Source organism: Podarcis melisellensis, assembly GCF_964234715.1.
Source record: "Podarcis melisellensis genome assembly, chromosome: 3".
Lineage (NCBI taxonomy): Eukaryota > Metazoa > Chordata > Lepidosauria > Squamata > Lacertidae > Podarcis > Podarcis melisellensis.
The window spans coordinates 15,931,728-15,948,873 of NC_138530.1; the positions used below are offsets into that span (position 1 = coordinate 15,931,728).

The window sequence follows — 17,146 nt, forward strand, 5'->3', positions numbered from 1 at the left end:
TTAAACATAATCCTGCTTGAGCTGGGGAAATCTGAAACTCAGCCTGGGTCAGGGGGTTTCAAACACCATAAAAGAGAACACCGCTAAGAAGCAGTAAATTATCAAAATGGGACAAGAGTACAAAAGGAAAATGTCCATTTGGGGTTGCAAAAGCATCGTGTGTCAACCATTAAAAGTAATTTGCGGGGGCCACAAATTGGAAAGGATTCAGAGGAAAGGAATGGAAAAGGGTACAGAAATATGTACATATCCAGCCCAGAGCCAAGCAATGTTGGGACACCCCCAAAAGAGGAGCAGCTTGGAAACTTCCATTTAAAGTTAACGGTGGCTTCCTGTGTCATTCAAAACAGGAGCGGTGGCTAACATTAACCATGGCTGCTTCAACAAGCCAGTTTCTCGAAGTAGTTTAAAGCAGGCTTGTTTGAAACCAACCAGCTAGTGTGGGTTAACCAGTGTTTGCCCTCCAGGTGACATGACAGGCTGCTAACTAAAAGTGAAAGCTTCCAAACTCCTCTTCCTGGCCAGGTGGAGAGGTGGGGGAGCACATGAGTCCAGGAAGCGGCTATGGTTGTTCACAATACACTAAACTAGGGCCAGGGAATCTATGGCTCACCAGGTGTTGTTGAACTCCAATTCCCATAATCCCTGACTACTGGGCTAAGTGAGTTGGAGTCCAACAATATCTGGAAGGCCATAGGTTTCTCACGACGCCAACCTTCCCCCACGTGGTGCCTTCCAACTTCCATCAGCTCCAGCCAGCATGGCCAACGGGCAGGGATGATGGGAGTTGTAGTCCCAAACATCTGGAGGACATCGGGCTGGTGAAGGCTACTCTACAGTAAACAGGGTAGATTTGTTCCAGGGATCTGAAGCAAGCCTCACCATTGTTCACACGATACAGCATTGTCAGCGTGTCCTCTGTGGTTAGCGCTGTGACGTGCAAGTTATTCACGGTGGGAATCTCATCAGCAAGTGCGGTCAGTTCGTGAAAATGAGTGGCAAACATACAAAACGCTCCAATTTTGCTGGCAATATATTCTGAGATCGCCCAGGCCAATCCAAACCCATCATAGGTAGATGTTCCTCTCCCAAGCTCGTCAATGATTACCAATGAGTTTTCTGTTGCAATCCTAAAATCAGAGGCAATAAAGTTGTCAAAAGTGGTACAGCTTGAATAGTAAACAGGCAAACTACACCCCTGGCCCCTGAACAATCAAGGATACACAAATGCTACTTCCTCAACATTCCTCTCTTTCAAGAGTCTCCTCCAGATAACATTCCCTCTATTTCCAAAGTTCAGAGGCGAGTGTGGACTCCTGTGTAGCCCAAACACTCCAAAAGTACTTCAGGGACTGAGGATGCTCAGGAGCCAAAGAATGTAAATGTCTGAATTTCATGGGAGGGAGGGTGAAGAACCTACGTGTGGAATGGAGTGTCCTGGAGAAGGGTACTGATATCTGACTATGAGACTAAACAGCAACACATGACACTGAAATATGTTGCTGTAGATCGCATTTGTTCCCAATAATACTGAACTAAAATGGCAAACAATTTGGAAGCAAAATGAGCCCGTTGTTTTCTTCCTATGTTTGGAGACTTCTGAGAGTCTCAAAAATGTACTATTCCAGTGGCTGTGGCCAGTCTCAGAGAGTATCTGTCCTGTGCACAAAACAGATCACAAGCACCGTGGGGAGTGGGGTCACTAAGCTTGTAGAAACACTTGGGGCTTCTGGAGAGCAAGGCTTGCAAACGGAGGTCTTACCTAAGGATGGCAGACGTCTCCAACATTTCCGCCATGAAGGTAGACACGCCTTTCAGCTGGCTGTCCCCAGCTCCTACCCGAGCCAGGATGCAATCGACAATGCTTATCTCTGCAGAGTCACATGGCACAAAACAGCCAATCTGGGCCATGAGAACAATCATCCCTGTCTGGCGGATGTAGGTGGATTTCCCTCCCATGTTTGGTCCTGTAGAGCAAGTAGCAGCAGGAAATTAAGCGGCATTTCAAACAGAAGGAGTAAAGGTCTTCTTGACAACCTAATATGCAACTTCAGTTTAACATACTGTGCTGTTTTTTTATTTTAAACCACTTAGTATTTCAAAAATCTGTATGCAGCTCACACTGTACATGATATAAAAACAGTATCTATTGAAGCAAAATGCTACCTAAAACCAACAAAACAACAATAATTCTGATTAAATACAGCTATTCTTCAATGTCCTTCTTTATTAACATTTGATTAATTATCATATTCATAAGCTGTTCTACCTTGTCAGTGAGCAACACCACCACCAATGCAACCATGGCTGTTCTATCTGCATTTTATGAAAATCACTTCGACTGATTTGCATGTTGGGTCAGTTTTGCACTGGTTGTCAGTCAGACTTCAAACTTGAAAGCTGGAACGTTAAGGCTTGCCTGAAGATTGCTTCCTTATTTCAAATCAAAACACCCACCTAAATGCAGAACGCTTGTCTGCAGAAATTATTATAGGCTCATTTCTTCTCTGTTTTGAGGCCGGGATACAGACTTATTTTAAAAGCATCCTCATAAATAAAATGCACGCACATATACAACACAGAAGATGGAGGCAAGAGGGGAAACAGGCATGGCATATAAACGAAGTTTTTACCGGTAATGATATGGAACATCTGCTTGCCCTTCTCAAAGGTCACATCGTTCGGGATGAAGGAAACGTCATCTTGAACTTCAATGCAGGGGTGTCTTGAGGCTTTCAGCACAATCCTCCCTGTCCCCTTTTCCAGAATTGTTGGGCGTACGTATGGGGTCGGCGCTGCATTTGACGCATGAGCAAAACTGACAATAGCATCCAGCTGGGCTATGACATCACTCAGGATCTGTATGGGCTCCTTATACCCTGTTGGAAAAGCACAGGCTCAATGCAGCTTCCCGCTTTGCAGAAATCTAAAAGGAATCCAGACATTAATCTGGCACTGCCACCCGCTTCTATCAACTTCTACCATCCTAGCACACAATGAGAATTCTAGCTGGTGACATGATAAGCCAACTTGCAGGTGAGAATATAGAACACTTTTCTTTTTTTGCATTTGAATATCCCAAGGTGGGGGCGGGGGGAGGTCAATTGGGGTCCTGGCTTCATGGTTGCAGGTGCAGCAGTCTCAGTTATGGAATACCCTTGCACCTCAGTGAACTGTGTTGCTGTCCCCCCGGCTGAGTGGTCCCTCTCCCTGCAGGCTCAGTGTCCACACAGGAATCTGCATTATACGAAGTCCTATCAACTGTCCATCTAGCTGAGTACTGTTCATACTGGCTGGCAGCTGCTCTCCAGGGTTTCAGACAGGGGACCTTCGTTCCCTGTCCTATCTGGAGATGCTAGGTTCTGAATCTGAGACCTTCTGCATGCAAAGCTGATGCTACACCTCTCCCTTACCACTTTCATTTCACTTTTTAAAAAACAGCCAGTCTAAATAGCCTCACCTATTTCACTACATTAAAAAAGGACACATGAACCACAGTGGCACAAGTCTAGGTAGTGTGTATGGAAGTCCTGGGCTGCCCAGACGATAAGACCCGCCCCCCTCGGCCTCGCTGGGGTGGTCCAAATGAAAGCAGAGCAATACCAGCTTGGCTGCAGGAGTTGCCGGAAGGAGGCGCATAAGGTGCCATCCAACCGTCGTAGGGACTCCACTTCCCAGTACGTTTCCAAACACAATTCAAAGTGTTGGTGCTGACCTTTAAAGCCCTAAACGGCCTCGGTCCAGTATACCTGAAGGAGTGTCTCCACCCCCATCATTCAGCCCGGACACTGAGATCCAGCGTGAGGGCCTTCTGGCGGTTCCCTCGCCGCGAGAAGTGAGGTTACAGGGAACCAGACAGAGGGCCTTCTTGGTAGTGGCACCTGCCCTGTGAAACACCCTCCTTTCAGATGTGAAGGAAAGAAGCAGCTATCTTATCTTTAAAAGACATCTGAAGGCAGCCCTGTTTAGGGAGGTTTGAAATATTTAATGCTGTATTGTTTTTAACACTTGATTGGGAACCACCCAGAGTGGCTGGGGAAACTCAGCCAGATGGGCAGGGTATAAATAATATTTTTTTAAAATTATTATTATTATTATTACTACTACTACTACTATTACTATTATTATTATTATTACTACTACTACTATTATTATTATTTTGTGCAGGGCTTACTCTTTAGCCTTTTATTCTCCCACAAGCTAGTAGGTACGGGTTGTTCCTCAGGGTTTGCTCCCAAAGCCTTTCTCAGGAACGAGTCTAGCCGCAAGGCAGCAGAGGTTTAGGATCAGGGTTTTCCTTCTCCTAGATGGGCTCCCTTCCCAGGCTGACGATCCCCATGTGCCCCTCACTTCCCTCTACAGCACGTGCAGAAACAGTCTTCTTGACTGTTGGACCCGCTACTGGCCTAGTCCGCTCAAGCCACAGGAGCCTGACTTCACAAGCAGGGGATAGTCAAGTCTTAAACACACACCACCACAACTGCAGTGCTCATCAGGAACAATATCTTCCCCCAACCCCTCATCCTCTCCTGGCATACATACACTAAGAGCAACCCTCAGCCATGAAGCCTCTTGAGATCCTCAACCACCAGTACTCAAAGTGAAGCAAACTACCCCAAACCACCACTTTAAGTCACTGAGGATGTCTGGGCCATAAAAACTGTTCTGCCCCTAATAATGACACCCAACTCCATCCCCCCCCCTCAACTTCAGGTGTAGCACTGCATTCCCTAAAAATATGCCTGAAGGCAGTTACTGACTGCATAAGGGATAACAAATGGAAGCTTAATCCAGACAGTAAAGAAGTGATGATGATGATGGGACAGTCCAAAACTATCCTAGTAGGGTCAGATTCCCCACTAAGGATGAGATTTGCAACCAGGGGTTGCTCCTAAACGCTGAACTTCTGCTGGATTCTCAGGCGGCTGCAGAACCTAGGAGTGCATTTTGCTGGCTTAAGCTAGTGAGCCAAGGTGATGCTCTTTTCAGATAAAGAGTTGAACTCAGTCCCTCATGCTTTAGTAACCTCCCACACAAGTTACTGAAACACGGCCTACATGTATTCTATGTTTGAAGAAGCAGCTAGGGCAGAATGCTGCAGCTCATCTGATCACGGAAGAAGCCTCAGTGAAATATTCCAGATCTAGCTCATCTGAAGTGGCTGCCTGGCCCGGTTGCTTCCAGGCCCAGTTCAAATTGCTGTTGCTGATCTTTTAAAGTCTGCATCAGAGCTGGGGAACCTCAGGCCAGGGCCTTGATGCAGCCCTCTTCACCCCCGGCCATGTCCTCTCACCCCTAAGCAGCCATGTTCCACACCCAAACTGTCCTTTAACTGGGTTCATGAACTGATAATACCTGTCGCTTGCCTAGATGGAGAGCTGTGGGGCTGAGGCTAAAGAGCAATGAATGTAAATTTGGCTTTTGTGTGGTAGGCTGTTTCTACACCCACAAACATCCACCCACACACCCTTTCTATTCTCCAGTGAAGAGACACTATCAGAGCTTATTTCTGCCAGGATAAAGCACTCAAAGACAGTATAAAGCAGGGGAAGTTGGGGTGCTGCCTGGGAAAGTCCCATGAGCCAGATATTGAGGTTTGGGAGGCTGCATTCAGCCCCTGAGGTTCCCCTCCCTGTTGTAGCATCAAACTAAGATATGGTACCACGCCTGAACAGAGTCACTGAGTACTATAAAGCTCTAGTTGTGGGCTGCGCCAAAGTATCATTAAGCTCCAATTAAGCATTTGAAACCAACTACACTCAGAGCCTGTTGACACTACTCAGGAAGGATCCTGCCGCTTATTTGCCAAGTCCTAAAGTATGTAAGCGATGTCAGGTGACAACATTTTAGCACTCAGAAAGCTCATTCTGCAAGTGCACACCAGGGAAATCACTCTTGCACATTTCAGTATTCTCTCTGGAAAGTTTTCCAGCGCAAACCTTCGCCGTCTCATTGAACTGGTAAAGAGCAAGGGCTAATTAAACTGCTGTGAGCAACCCTGGCTTTGAAAAGGCATATCACTAGCTGTTAACACTGAATGCATAAATTGGTTGACAAGACAGACCTGCTGTCTCTCTATTATACATAAAACCTTCCACAGGGACAGAATTTGATCTTCTTGACAGCATCATTCTCTCCCCCACCCGCCCCGCCCAAACAAACACCCCAATTCACTTTCACAACGCCTCCCAACTGTGCGTTTTATTGCCCCAAAAGATCTTCTAACTACCATGCAAAGATGTCTGGCCAGATGTTCAAAGACCAGTATCTACCCACAAAAGGCTACTGGGGAAACAATTATAGATAATTGCCCTGGAAGGAGAAGTTAGGGAAGGTGGGTGGTGTCAGCTAATGCAGTTAAGATATCCACCACTAATGTATTCACTGAGACATTTGCAATTGTGCTCCCATGCACCCACAAAGCTAGGAGGCATTCACCCGAGCAGCTTTTCCTGAAACTGCTGCTGAACATGCTAGCGTGCTCGAGTAGAGCCACTTCAGCTTTGGGTCAAACCAGATGAGATGGAGATTCAGCCACAGATTTCCTGATTCTAGTTTTGGTGGGGTACTTTTAATTTTCCCATAACAGGTAGGAAAGGGGCACAGGAAGCTGCCATATAAAGTCAAACCACTGGTCAATCTTACTATGTGCAGCCTACAAACTGACAGGCGGAGGCTGTCTGGAGATTGTACAGAATGCTGCCATTCTGCGTGTGCAATGGACTTTCGATTGCTCAATTAATCTTCCCACTACCTCTCCTCTCCTGTGCAGCTCCCCATGCACCCTCAAAAAACCTGCTCGCGGGGGGGGGGGGTCCTCCCAGCCCCTTGTTATCTCTCTTTCCACAACACCCCTTAGTGCATAGCTGTCAACTTTCAGATTTGAAAATAAGGGATCAGCAGCCTCACCTGTCCCGGGGACAGTCTACAGGATATCTAACAATCCGGGATAGCAGCAGGAAACGGCGCTGGAATAAGGGAATTTACGGAAAAAAGGGGAAGGTTGACAGCTATGCCTTAGTGTTACCTCTACTACAGAAATTTTGATTGTAAGGTCCTTTGGGGTAGGGAACTGTATTTTGCTTATGTCATTCTGTAAAGTGCTTTGTACATTTCACGTCAAGCGATAAACACAAGATGTAGTCAAACAAAGAAGCCAGACGATTCCACAGCTAAACTAAACACCAGAGCACCCACAAATGAAGAATGAAAAGATTAAATGGTGCAATCTATTTCTTCGTTCATTAAGCAGATTAAAAATATGAATTTTATGCAGGCTTTTTATTAGAGCTGTCCTCAGCGAAATTGATTCAGCACCGACTAAATTACCTGCGTCTTTTTGCCAGCTCGATACAAAACAGTCACCACAGAGGCCACGTCAAGTTCCTTCCTTTTGCAAGCTGAAAACTGGGCTAAAATGGACAATGGCCATGTTTACACATTTAAAGCACTGTGATGCCTCTTTAGACAGTCCTGGCTTCTCTCAAAGAATTCTGGGGGCTGTAGTTTGTCACAGAGCTACAATTCCCAGAGTTCCCTGTGAAGAAGGACTGATTTTTAAGCCATTCTGGGACCTGTAGCTCTGTGAGGGGGAATAGGGGTCTCTTAGCAACTCAATAACTATAGCTCCCAGAATCCTTTGGGAGGAAGCCATGACTGTGGTATCACAGCACTTTAAATGTATGGTTTGGATGTGCCCTGTGATATAAATCAAGCTTTGGCTGCAGATGTCTTAGTAAGTTGGACCCCTTCAGAGGCCATCTAATTCAGCTTTAATCCAATCACGTGGCAAATACAGCAGCCAGCACAAAGGGGGGGGGGGAGATTGGTTGTATGAATGCACCATTAAACAAATTTATACAGTGGTACCTCGGGTTACATACACTTCAGGTTACATATGCTTCAGGTTACACACTCCGCTAACCCAGAAACAGTGCTTCAGGATAAGAACAGAAATCGGGCTCCGGCGGCACAGCGGCAGCAGGAGGCTCCATTAGCTAAAGTGCTGCTTCAGGTTAAGAACAGCCTCAGGTTAAGAACGGACCTCCGGAACGAATTAAATACTTAACCCGAGGTACCACTGTAAAACCTTTAAAAAATGACAATCCTAGCTGACAATATATTTCTTTTCTTATTCATTTACTGTATTTATTTCCAGCCATTTTACCTAAGCGGTGCAGTATCAATACCTCTCAGCACGTTTTAACACCTAAAGCAGGTGGTGTTATAATCAACACTTCCGTTTCACTCAAAACAGCTGGCAGCAAAATGCAAACGCAGCCCACAAAGGTTGACTGCTACAAGGCCCAATCTGACACACTAAACGAGGCTAACTGTTTGAACAGCACGTTCCTTTAGCTGCCGTGCCCAAGTGCTTGGGCGCCCGCTGCTCCCGAGCATTTGCGCAATCTGGAACAGCTTACGCAAGAGAAAACCACAAGTCTTTCTCATCTGTATCACCATCTTACTCATGCTTATGCTGCCTGCACATCAGTGCCCTGTCGGAACAGGATTGGAGGGTTCCCGTTGCTTGAATCTACATCCGATTCATGAGCACAGAGATCTCTGCAATGGCGCCCCTTTAGGACACTTAGGGGTGCAGAGATGCAAAATGTCACATTAAAAATCACAGGACATGTACACGTGCCAAAATAATAGATCAGTGACAAAAAATGGCACCAGCATGTTTTAAAGCAAGGAATAGTATTTGGATATGAAAACAGGAATCTGCCAATTCCTGCCAGTTTTAAAGTCCTCTCTGGACATTGGTTAAGATGCTGTGACCTCAGACAACTGATGCTCAGAGTTGCTAGCGTGCTCGCTTTTGTTTCTAGAAGCGAGACCACCCAAGCTGCCACTGGCTGAACGGCCGTGATGTCAGGGAATGTTCATGGAAAACCAGAACAGGGACAGGAAACAAAGGTGGAAGGCAGGCTACGGTTCTGAAGTGCCTTCTGTTTCATTAGCAGCAGTTGTGCTGACATCCGTAGCCGAGTGCTACATAATAGCCAGAGAAAAACCCAACCAAGTTCTGAATGGAACCTCTAAGCAGACGTACGGCTGCAGGCCATGTTGGCAAATTGTTTTCCGCAGTTAACGTAGTTTGTCCTCACGACAAGATGGGTCACATTTCTATTTCAGAGAGGCCGCAGGCTGAGAGCAGACCAATTACTTTTGTACCCACTCCACAAATGGTGTGTGGGTGTTTTACTCCTGGTTAAAACATATCCTCAGAACATAGCTGGTGATTCCATGTATAAGCACACAGTGTTCCTTACCTGAGGCAACACCGATGATTTCCTTAACAACAATGGCCTGGCTTTTTTCATACTCTCCTCTGATACTTATGTATTCTTCATTGATGCTTTTCAGTTGACTGTTCAGGAACAAAAAGGAAAATGTTAGCAAACTTCCGCAACCTGGCAGACTTGCACCCACCCCACAGCAAGTTTAGAGGACACTTCCATTGGCGTTCCGAGGCAAAGGCAGGGATATGTGTTTCACGCACATGTTAGAGAACTTCACCCCGTTCTTCTGGGTTTCCAAGACCTTATACTTCAAGTTGTTTCGAAGAACCTTCTCTTCCTTGTAGGTGATTCGGAAAAAATGGCCAAACTGGGAGTTGCATTCTAATTTGATGCTTTTGCCGGCTTCCAGACCTGTTTCATGGAAAGGAATTGGGGGAGAATGAAATCCATGACTGATGGTGGCATTATAAACACACAAATCACATTTTCATTATCCCCACTCGGTGAGTCAAATTTCTCTCTTGGCTGGGTTTTGTTGCTTGATATTGTACCAGGCCACCTGCCGGGAAATTAACTCATAGTCACAGGGCTTGGAACAAGTCCTAACACCTAGCTCGCTAAGAGTTAGAGGAGTTTCAAACTGCGGTGCCACTCACTACTTTAGAAATCCCTCTACTGTAATGCCACGGAAACCTAAGATTACCCAAATTGGCAAGGAGAGCAAAAAGCTCTTATAGGAATGCTTTATTTACTGACAGTGCATTGACAAGATCATCACAAAGGATAAACACATGCCTGTACTTCAACAGTTCTGGCGGCTGCACCTCCAAAAGGATATTGCAGAGCTCAAAAAGATGCAGAAAAGAGCAACCAGAAATTATCAAGGCTCTGAAATACTTCCCCTACTAGGAAAAACTTACATGGGTTGGGACTATTTAGTTTAGAAAAAGGGCAAGTGGGGAGAATGACTGAGATTTCCACTGTTGTGCATGGTGTGGAAAAGGTATATAGGTAGAAGTTTCTCTCCTTCTCATGAGACTCTTAATCTCAGGGTCATGTGTTTTGAGTCCCATGCTGAGCAAAAGATTCATGCAGTGCAAGGGGTTGGACCAGACGACCCTCGTGATCCCTTGCAATACAGTACTAGACTCCAACGTTATCCAACAAAAGCTGAGTGGTGAGAGATTCAGGACATACAAAGAAAGAGCCCTTCTTCACACAGAGCATAGTTGCAATGATAGCATTTGCTGGCAGCTTTAAAGCACTCATTCCACATCGCCTCGTTTGCCAACGGATCACTGTGTGTCTGCCAAAGAAAACCTGCGCACTGCGGGGGATTCTGGGTGCAGGAGAAAAGGTGTTCACTGAACAGAGACAAGGCGCTGGTCAAGTTTGCTGTGCTTCATGTGGACCTTAGAAGATACCCAGTTCTCCTCCTTTGACCATGTACTGTGGGGGAAGTTTCTAACAACAGGTGTGTAGTGGTTTTTTTTATATTAAAAAAAGCAAGTGCACAACTGTATTTTAAACAATGAGAATGTGAAGCATTTTTCAGCATCAGAACACGGACTGTGTGGATAGAGTGAAGGTCATGCCAACATACTTAGTTCCCTTGCTGCCGCCTTCAGCACACCCTGCATTTTTTCCTCCAGCTTATCCATATTCTCTCTCAGCTCAATGAGGCTCGGCTCAATGGAGGGTTTCAAGAGGTATTCGTGGCTCTCCACCTGGGATATGGAGAGAGAAATTGTCCACAGAAGAGTTAAAAGCAGCCGCCAAGACCCTTCGGTCATATTACGAAGCATTTAAAACCCACCAGTTCATCTAAAGCAACTTCTGAGACCACATAAACTAAGTAACAAATGTGGGAGATTAAAACTCTCGATTAGATCAGTCTAAGTGTCAAAACAAGTATTTATCAAAAGATATGTTAAGTTCACAGAACATTCTGGGGTTTGCAGCCTAAGGGCTGATCAACACCTTACATAAAATAAAAATAAATGAATGTATCACATGGTGAGGACTTTTACCTTTTTTTATTAAAAAAAGGTCAGTCATGTGAACTCTATGCATATCAAAAATGATATGGATTTGGGATGATTCTAATAAACATTTATGTCATAGAGAGATGTTAAACTTTTCAACAGGAGCTCCTCATTTAGAGATAACTAGATGTCGGCATTCCGTAACCGATTTGTTCCTTGATTTGGTGTACTTGAGTTTGGGCAGTTGCTCAGGCAACTGACATGCCAAATCTGAGTGGCCAGGGGTAAAACGAACGCATTGTCTTTTCATGTAACTTAGCAACCATTTACTTCATATATGCAATGTGAGGACCATACAGGAATACCACCCAAGACACATGGCAAACTGTGGAGAGATTTTGGTTGGTTTTCATGTACCTTCTTATATATTCTATATGTCTGCAATGAAATTCAAAAGCAGCTAACAAGCATTTCTCCAGAAAGATCAGACGGTGCAGTCACTGTCTGATCTTTCTTGAGAAACATGTTAGCTGTTTTTATTGCTCATCTTTTATTACTGAGTTTTGAAAATACAAAACTTAAAAAAAAAAAAAGAGTAGCACATCAGCAGGCTAGGCTAGAACCTCTCTCCACCAGTGTGACAATTCCTCACCTGCAGCCTGAAACTGCCTAGCTCAGGAAAGACTCAAACCTTTGCCAATCTGTTGCCTCCAGGTGTTTTAGACTGAAACTCCTGGCCAGCAAATGTCAGCTGAAGCTGCTGGGAGCTTCCATACAAAACACCTGAAGGGCGCCGGAATACTCTACACTGAGATCCTGTGGGACAGGTAAGCTCAGATTGAAAAAGAACATAAAAATGTAAGACGAGCCTGAAGGACCAGGTGAAGCCTGCAAGCTGGACATGAGCACAACAGCACTCTGCCCACCTGAGATTCCCAGAAACTGGTATTCAGAGGCATAACGCTGTCTTTTCCACCCGCCCAAAATGGCAGATCATCTGGAATGCAGATGAACTTCACACTCCAGTCACACTTAAATCTAAACCTTCTCCATGACTTCCTCAGGAGCAATGATCTTTTGGGGCTACAAAGCACAGTATGAATTTTAAAGAAAGGATGAGAGTTTAGTCAGCCTGCCTTCGAGATCCCCAAAACAGAACGCCAGAATAACACTTCTATGAACACTGCAGAAATCCAGTGAACAGATCTTCGGCAATAATATATTGCGATGTCAAACTACTTCTCACATGTTTTCTCGTAATCAGAAGAAGAAGAAGAAGAGTTTGGATCTGATATCCCGCCTTTCACTCCCCTCCAGGAGTCTCAAAGCGGCTAACAATCTCCTTTCCCTTCCTCCCCCACAACAAACACTCTGTGAGGTGAGTGGGGCTGAGAGATTTCAGAGAAGTGTGACTGGCCCAAGGTCACCCAGCAGCTGCATGTGGAGGAGTGGAGACGCAAACCCGGTTCACCAGATTACGAGTCCACCGCTCTTAACCACTACACCACACTGGCTCTCACACTGGTTTGAATCACCGCAGCCTTGCTCAAGTAGGGCCATGTCCAAAGGAACAATTTGTGCATAGTGTGTCAAGAACGGTGTTAATGCTAAATAATGCAGATGTGGTAGGAAGAACAGACTCAAGAGATCCCACCAGTTCATACAAAGCACCATTTATGTATGGAATCTGTGTATGGAGGTGTTTTGAGGGCCACTAGACTAGATGACTTGATGGCGACGTCTCTGGGCTGCTTCTTTGCAGGTGATGAGCGTTAAGACACTCCCTTTTGCGTTTGGGAGACTGGGACAGCTGGGTTGGGAGTAAGGGGAGGGGAAGGTGAGCCAGCCTTGCTTCTAAGTCATGGGTAGGCAAACTAAGGCCCGGGAGCCAGATCTGGCCCAATCGCCTTCTAAATCCAGCCCACAGATGGTCTGGGAATCAGCATCTTTTTACATGAGTAGAATGTGTCCTTTTATTTAAAATGCATCTCTGGGTTATTTGTGGGGCATAGGAATTCATTCTTCTTCTTTTCTTTTCAAAATATAGTCCAGCCCCCCACAAGGTCTGAGGGACAGTGGACCAGCCCCCTGCTGTAAAAGTTTGCTGACCCCTGTTCTAAGTGATAGGTAGAATTCTGGGGCACTGCATGTCTGGTGAGACCATGAGCACAGCTCACACATTTATATTAAGCACGACAGGTAATTTTTACTGATTTACTCTTGTATTTATTGTGCCTTTATTCTTCTTTTGTATTAATCAGTTCACTGCTTTGTGGGCCTTTGGGTCCAAAAGTGGCACATAATAGCTATATGAATGGACCTCCAACGATAGAGAAAGCTAAGTGGCAGCAGAATGGGACAGCTATTGCCTTAATTACCCTGCTTGAGGACTTTCCCATGGGCCACTGTGGAAAACTAGATGGACCACTGATCTGACAAAGCAGACCTCTTCTTGGTAAACTTTCCATGTGGAAACAACTGCGCTGCAACTTCTAATAGCAGATTGCTGGAGCATATTCAAAACAAAACGGGTGTCCTCCTGGGGGGCTCACTTCTGCTTGGAAGGGTTTTTGTGAAAAGATGCAGCTGCTACTGTGATCGTTTTGTCAGAGAGCTGCTCTAACATTTACCCAGCAGGGACACATTAGCAAAACAGAGGATGAGGTGGTCTACTGCATTCCCGAAACATCAGCCCAGCCTTCCAGATAAGTACAGAAGTCAAATCAATCAATTAAAAAGTTCATCAGCCGGCTGCCTGACCGTACCTAGACCTAGAGCAAGGGTCAAAAGGTAGCTAGATACAGTCAGGCAGCCAGCTGGCTGATGAACTTCCTTGGAGAAGTGGGTTTCTTCTCCAAAATGCTGAAAAAATCTCAAATAGCAGCAAGTCATCAATGGCAAAAAGGACAATAAATAAGAACCACAAGGTCTGACTAAGTATTAGATATATAGCAGTATGCAGAAATATCTGAAACAGGGCTATGAAACTCTAGGTTCGAGGTCTACAAACTTCTAGCAGCCACACACAGTGAGATGAAAACCCAAAAGGCAAGCAAAAGGATCCACCAATATGTTGTGCTACTAGATTTCATGATTGCTATGCTAATATTTTAACTTTGACGACAGAAGCCCTATTGTTGCTGTTTTAAACTTCTGGATGTTAAGGGATGGGGGAAGGACTTTTGTGCACTGAAGGTTCAGCTATATCAAAAAACACTTCCTAACGTACCAGGAATTGATTTTTGAAAACTCATCTCATGTTAGGTATAAGATAACATTCCTGAGGATCTATGCTTTTTTCAAAAACAGATTCTAGTCCTCAAGGTGAGTCACTGCCTCTCTCAAAAGTACTTTTCTTTCTTTTCACCTTGTACCAGAGCATCCTCAGAAATGCAAATTGCTTTGTTTTTGGTTTCCCCTTCATAATATGTTATTAAAGCTTTTTCGCACTTTGATTCATCAGTTAACAAACAAGATGGTTTTCAATATCCAGAGACTAGTCCCTCCCATTTATTTGCCTTCACATGTTAACTTCAAATTATCAACTCTGCACTTTTCTGCCCATTTGAGAAATCCATATAATGGGTTTCTGAAAGCAAAATTCAAAAACCATCTTCTATTAAATCTATCCCTAGCATTTTAGGAGAGAAAAAACCTTTTAACTTTAAGCTGCCACGTCCTTACACTGCTCACACGTTATCTGTTAAAAAGCTATTTTCAAAACAGTCATTTCATCAGGGAAAAACGGGTTTCTCGTAGGTCACACTACTCAAAATGGGACGAGGGAACTTCACTTTTACCAGAAGCTTTGGGGGAAATAACAAAAGAGGTGAAAGCCTTCTATCCCCTTCACTCTCAAACTTGTAAGGATGATGAAAAATTCATTACAAAATGCTGGAAAGGACTTGTGTGCTTTCTGCACATCACATTGTAACCTGCATTGCAGCAAAGAAAAGCTATCTAGAGCCTGCAGGGAATGGGAGGAGGGACAGAGCTTTGTGATCACACTGTACTATCAGCAACTACAAAGAAGTCCTTTGCTTGCTTGCGGACCAGGAACAGCTGAATGCCGCCACTGCAGAAGTCAAAATATTCCCAGAAAAGTGCAGCGCAGACCTCCCCAAAGAGAAAACAGGGGAAGTGAAATTATCTTTCCCTGTATCTCCTGGCAGCTACCTGGACTACATTCAGGGGCACACCAATTCATTCTCTCCATTCCTCTTCCGCATTGTAGCTCAATGGCAAAGAACTTTCTCTGCATACAGGCACTCCTGGCTCAGTCTCTACTGCTGCCAGCTAAAATGTTAGGAACGCAGGAAGCTAGCTTTGAACCAAGCCAGACCCTCGGGGTCCATCTAGCTTAGTACTGTCTGGCAGTAGCTCTCCAGGGTTTCAGCCAGGGAGTATCTCCCAGCTCATGCTGCTGACATTCCAGAGGATGCTACCTTGCGTGTTAGCTCAACTGTAAACAGCATCTTTCTACCACCCCAGTGCTACGCATCCCCAGCTGACCTCCCCCTTTTTTTGCAGGTCTGAACCAATGCATTTACTTGGCCTTTACAAACTTAACCCAAAGCCTAGCAATCCCTCAGCTCGAGATCAGGAACAAGGGGACCATCAGTATTCAGGCAGCACCTGGCAATATTTCTCCTTTCCATTAGATTCTGGCAAGGGGTGGAAGTGATGAATCAGTGCTTGGGTTCAGTTAATGAAATGGATGAGGGCCAAACCTGAAAGACCACCTGCCCCTCTATGGTCCAGTAAGATCACTTGGATCAGATGGGTAAATTCTACTTGTGGCACGGTACCCTACAGAATACCCTTCCTTCTGCCATCAGTTGTTTCAGACGTCTTGTAAAAATATACACTTTCCACGAGTCATAAGACTGAACCCTGCTTTATACGATTTCCCTGAATCTGTTTTATTATGCACACACACAAAACAATAAAGGGATATTGTTTTTACCATGACCACAGTGTACACTACCTAAGAGTTTTAAACATCAAGCAGTTAAAATAGGCATGTAAATAAAATACATAAAACAAACTGGAGCCCAGTCAAGAGATAATACAGTCATACCTTGGGTTACAGCCGCTTCAGGTTGCGGTTTTTCGGGTTGCGGACCGCCGAAACTCGGAAGTACCGGAACAGGTTACTTCTGGGTTTCGGCAGTCGCGCATGTGCAGAAGCGCTGAATCACAACCCGCGCATGCGCAGGTTGTGAACGTGCATCCTGCACAGATCACGTTCGCAGCCCAAGCATCCACTATACTGGTATTGTAAGCCGGTCAGAATTACTCCAAAGCACGTATGGAGCCGATCAAGGATGGGGCCACTCTGGCCCAACCAAATTCAGCTGTCTATGACCTGGTCCACATGCAGAATAGTATGGGATGGGATCCCACCTTTCCACCACTGACATCAACCAAGAGACACTTCTCCTCTGACCTCCAGGTGTAACACCCAAAACACATAGATGGTGAAACCAATTCCAGGATTTTATCTAGTAAACCAGGGTAGGCAACCTGTGGCCCTCCAGATGTTGCTGGACTCCCAATTCCTATTTTTCCAAGTCCCCCATAATGCCCAATCTGCATTTGCAAGCAAATGTTCCTTCACTGGGGTAGCTCCTGTGCTCTGGGGGTCCCTGCCTACTGACATGGGGCAAGCACTCACACTTTATTGTTTTAGACACTAGCTGAAAGCTTTCCTGTTTGGGCAAGCCATTTGCTTTTAACTGGTTTGTGGGTTTTAGTTCTGTTCAGGGGCTGCGACACAGTGGTAGACCAGCTACTATGCATGCAGAAGGTCTCTGACAGTCAATGAGAGCTAAATAGACCAACAGCCTGGCTTGGTATAATGCTGCTTTCTTTGCCCCAGCTGTAATTTTATTTTGCACACCACTTGGAGAG

At 45.2% G+C, this 17,146-nt stretch overlaps 1 protein-coding gene across 1 annotated transcript in view; it reads right to left on the reverse strand.

Annotated features, from left to right (window-relative positions):
• MSH2 (mutS homolog 2) overlaps positions 1-17,146 on the reverse strand; it is a 51,252-nt gene that overhangs the window by 2,123 nt on the left and 31,983 nt on the right. Inside the window, exons 9-14 of the mRNA XM_081903843.1 lie at positions 10,852-10,975; positions 9,509-9,659; positions 9,279-9,376; positions 2,634-2,879; positions 1,763-1,967; positions 883-1,130 (exon numbers count right to left, since the gene is read on the reverse strand). Of these exons, the coding sequence (XP_081759969.1) occupies positions 883-1,130; positions 1,763-1,967; positions 2,634-2,879; positions 9,279-9,376; positions 9,509-9,659; positions 10,852-10,975 (1,072 nt within the window). The remainder of the gene's footprint in view (positions 1-882; positions 1,131-1,762; positions 1,968-2,633; positions 2,880-9,278; positions 9,377-9,508; positions 9,660-10,851; positions 10,976-17,146) is intronic.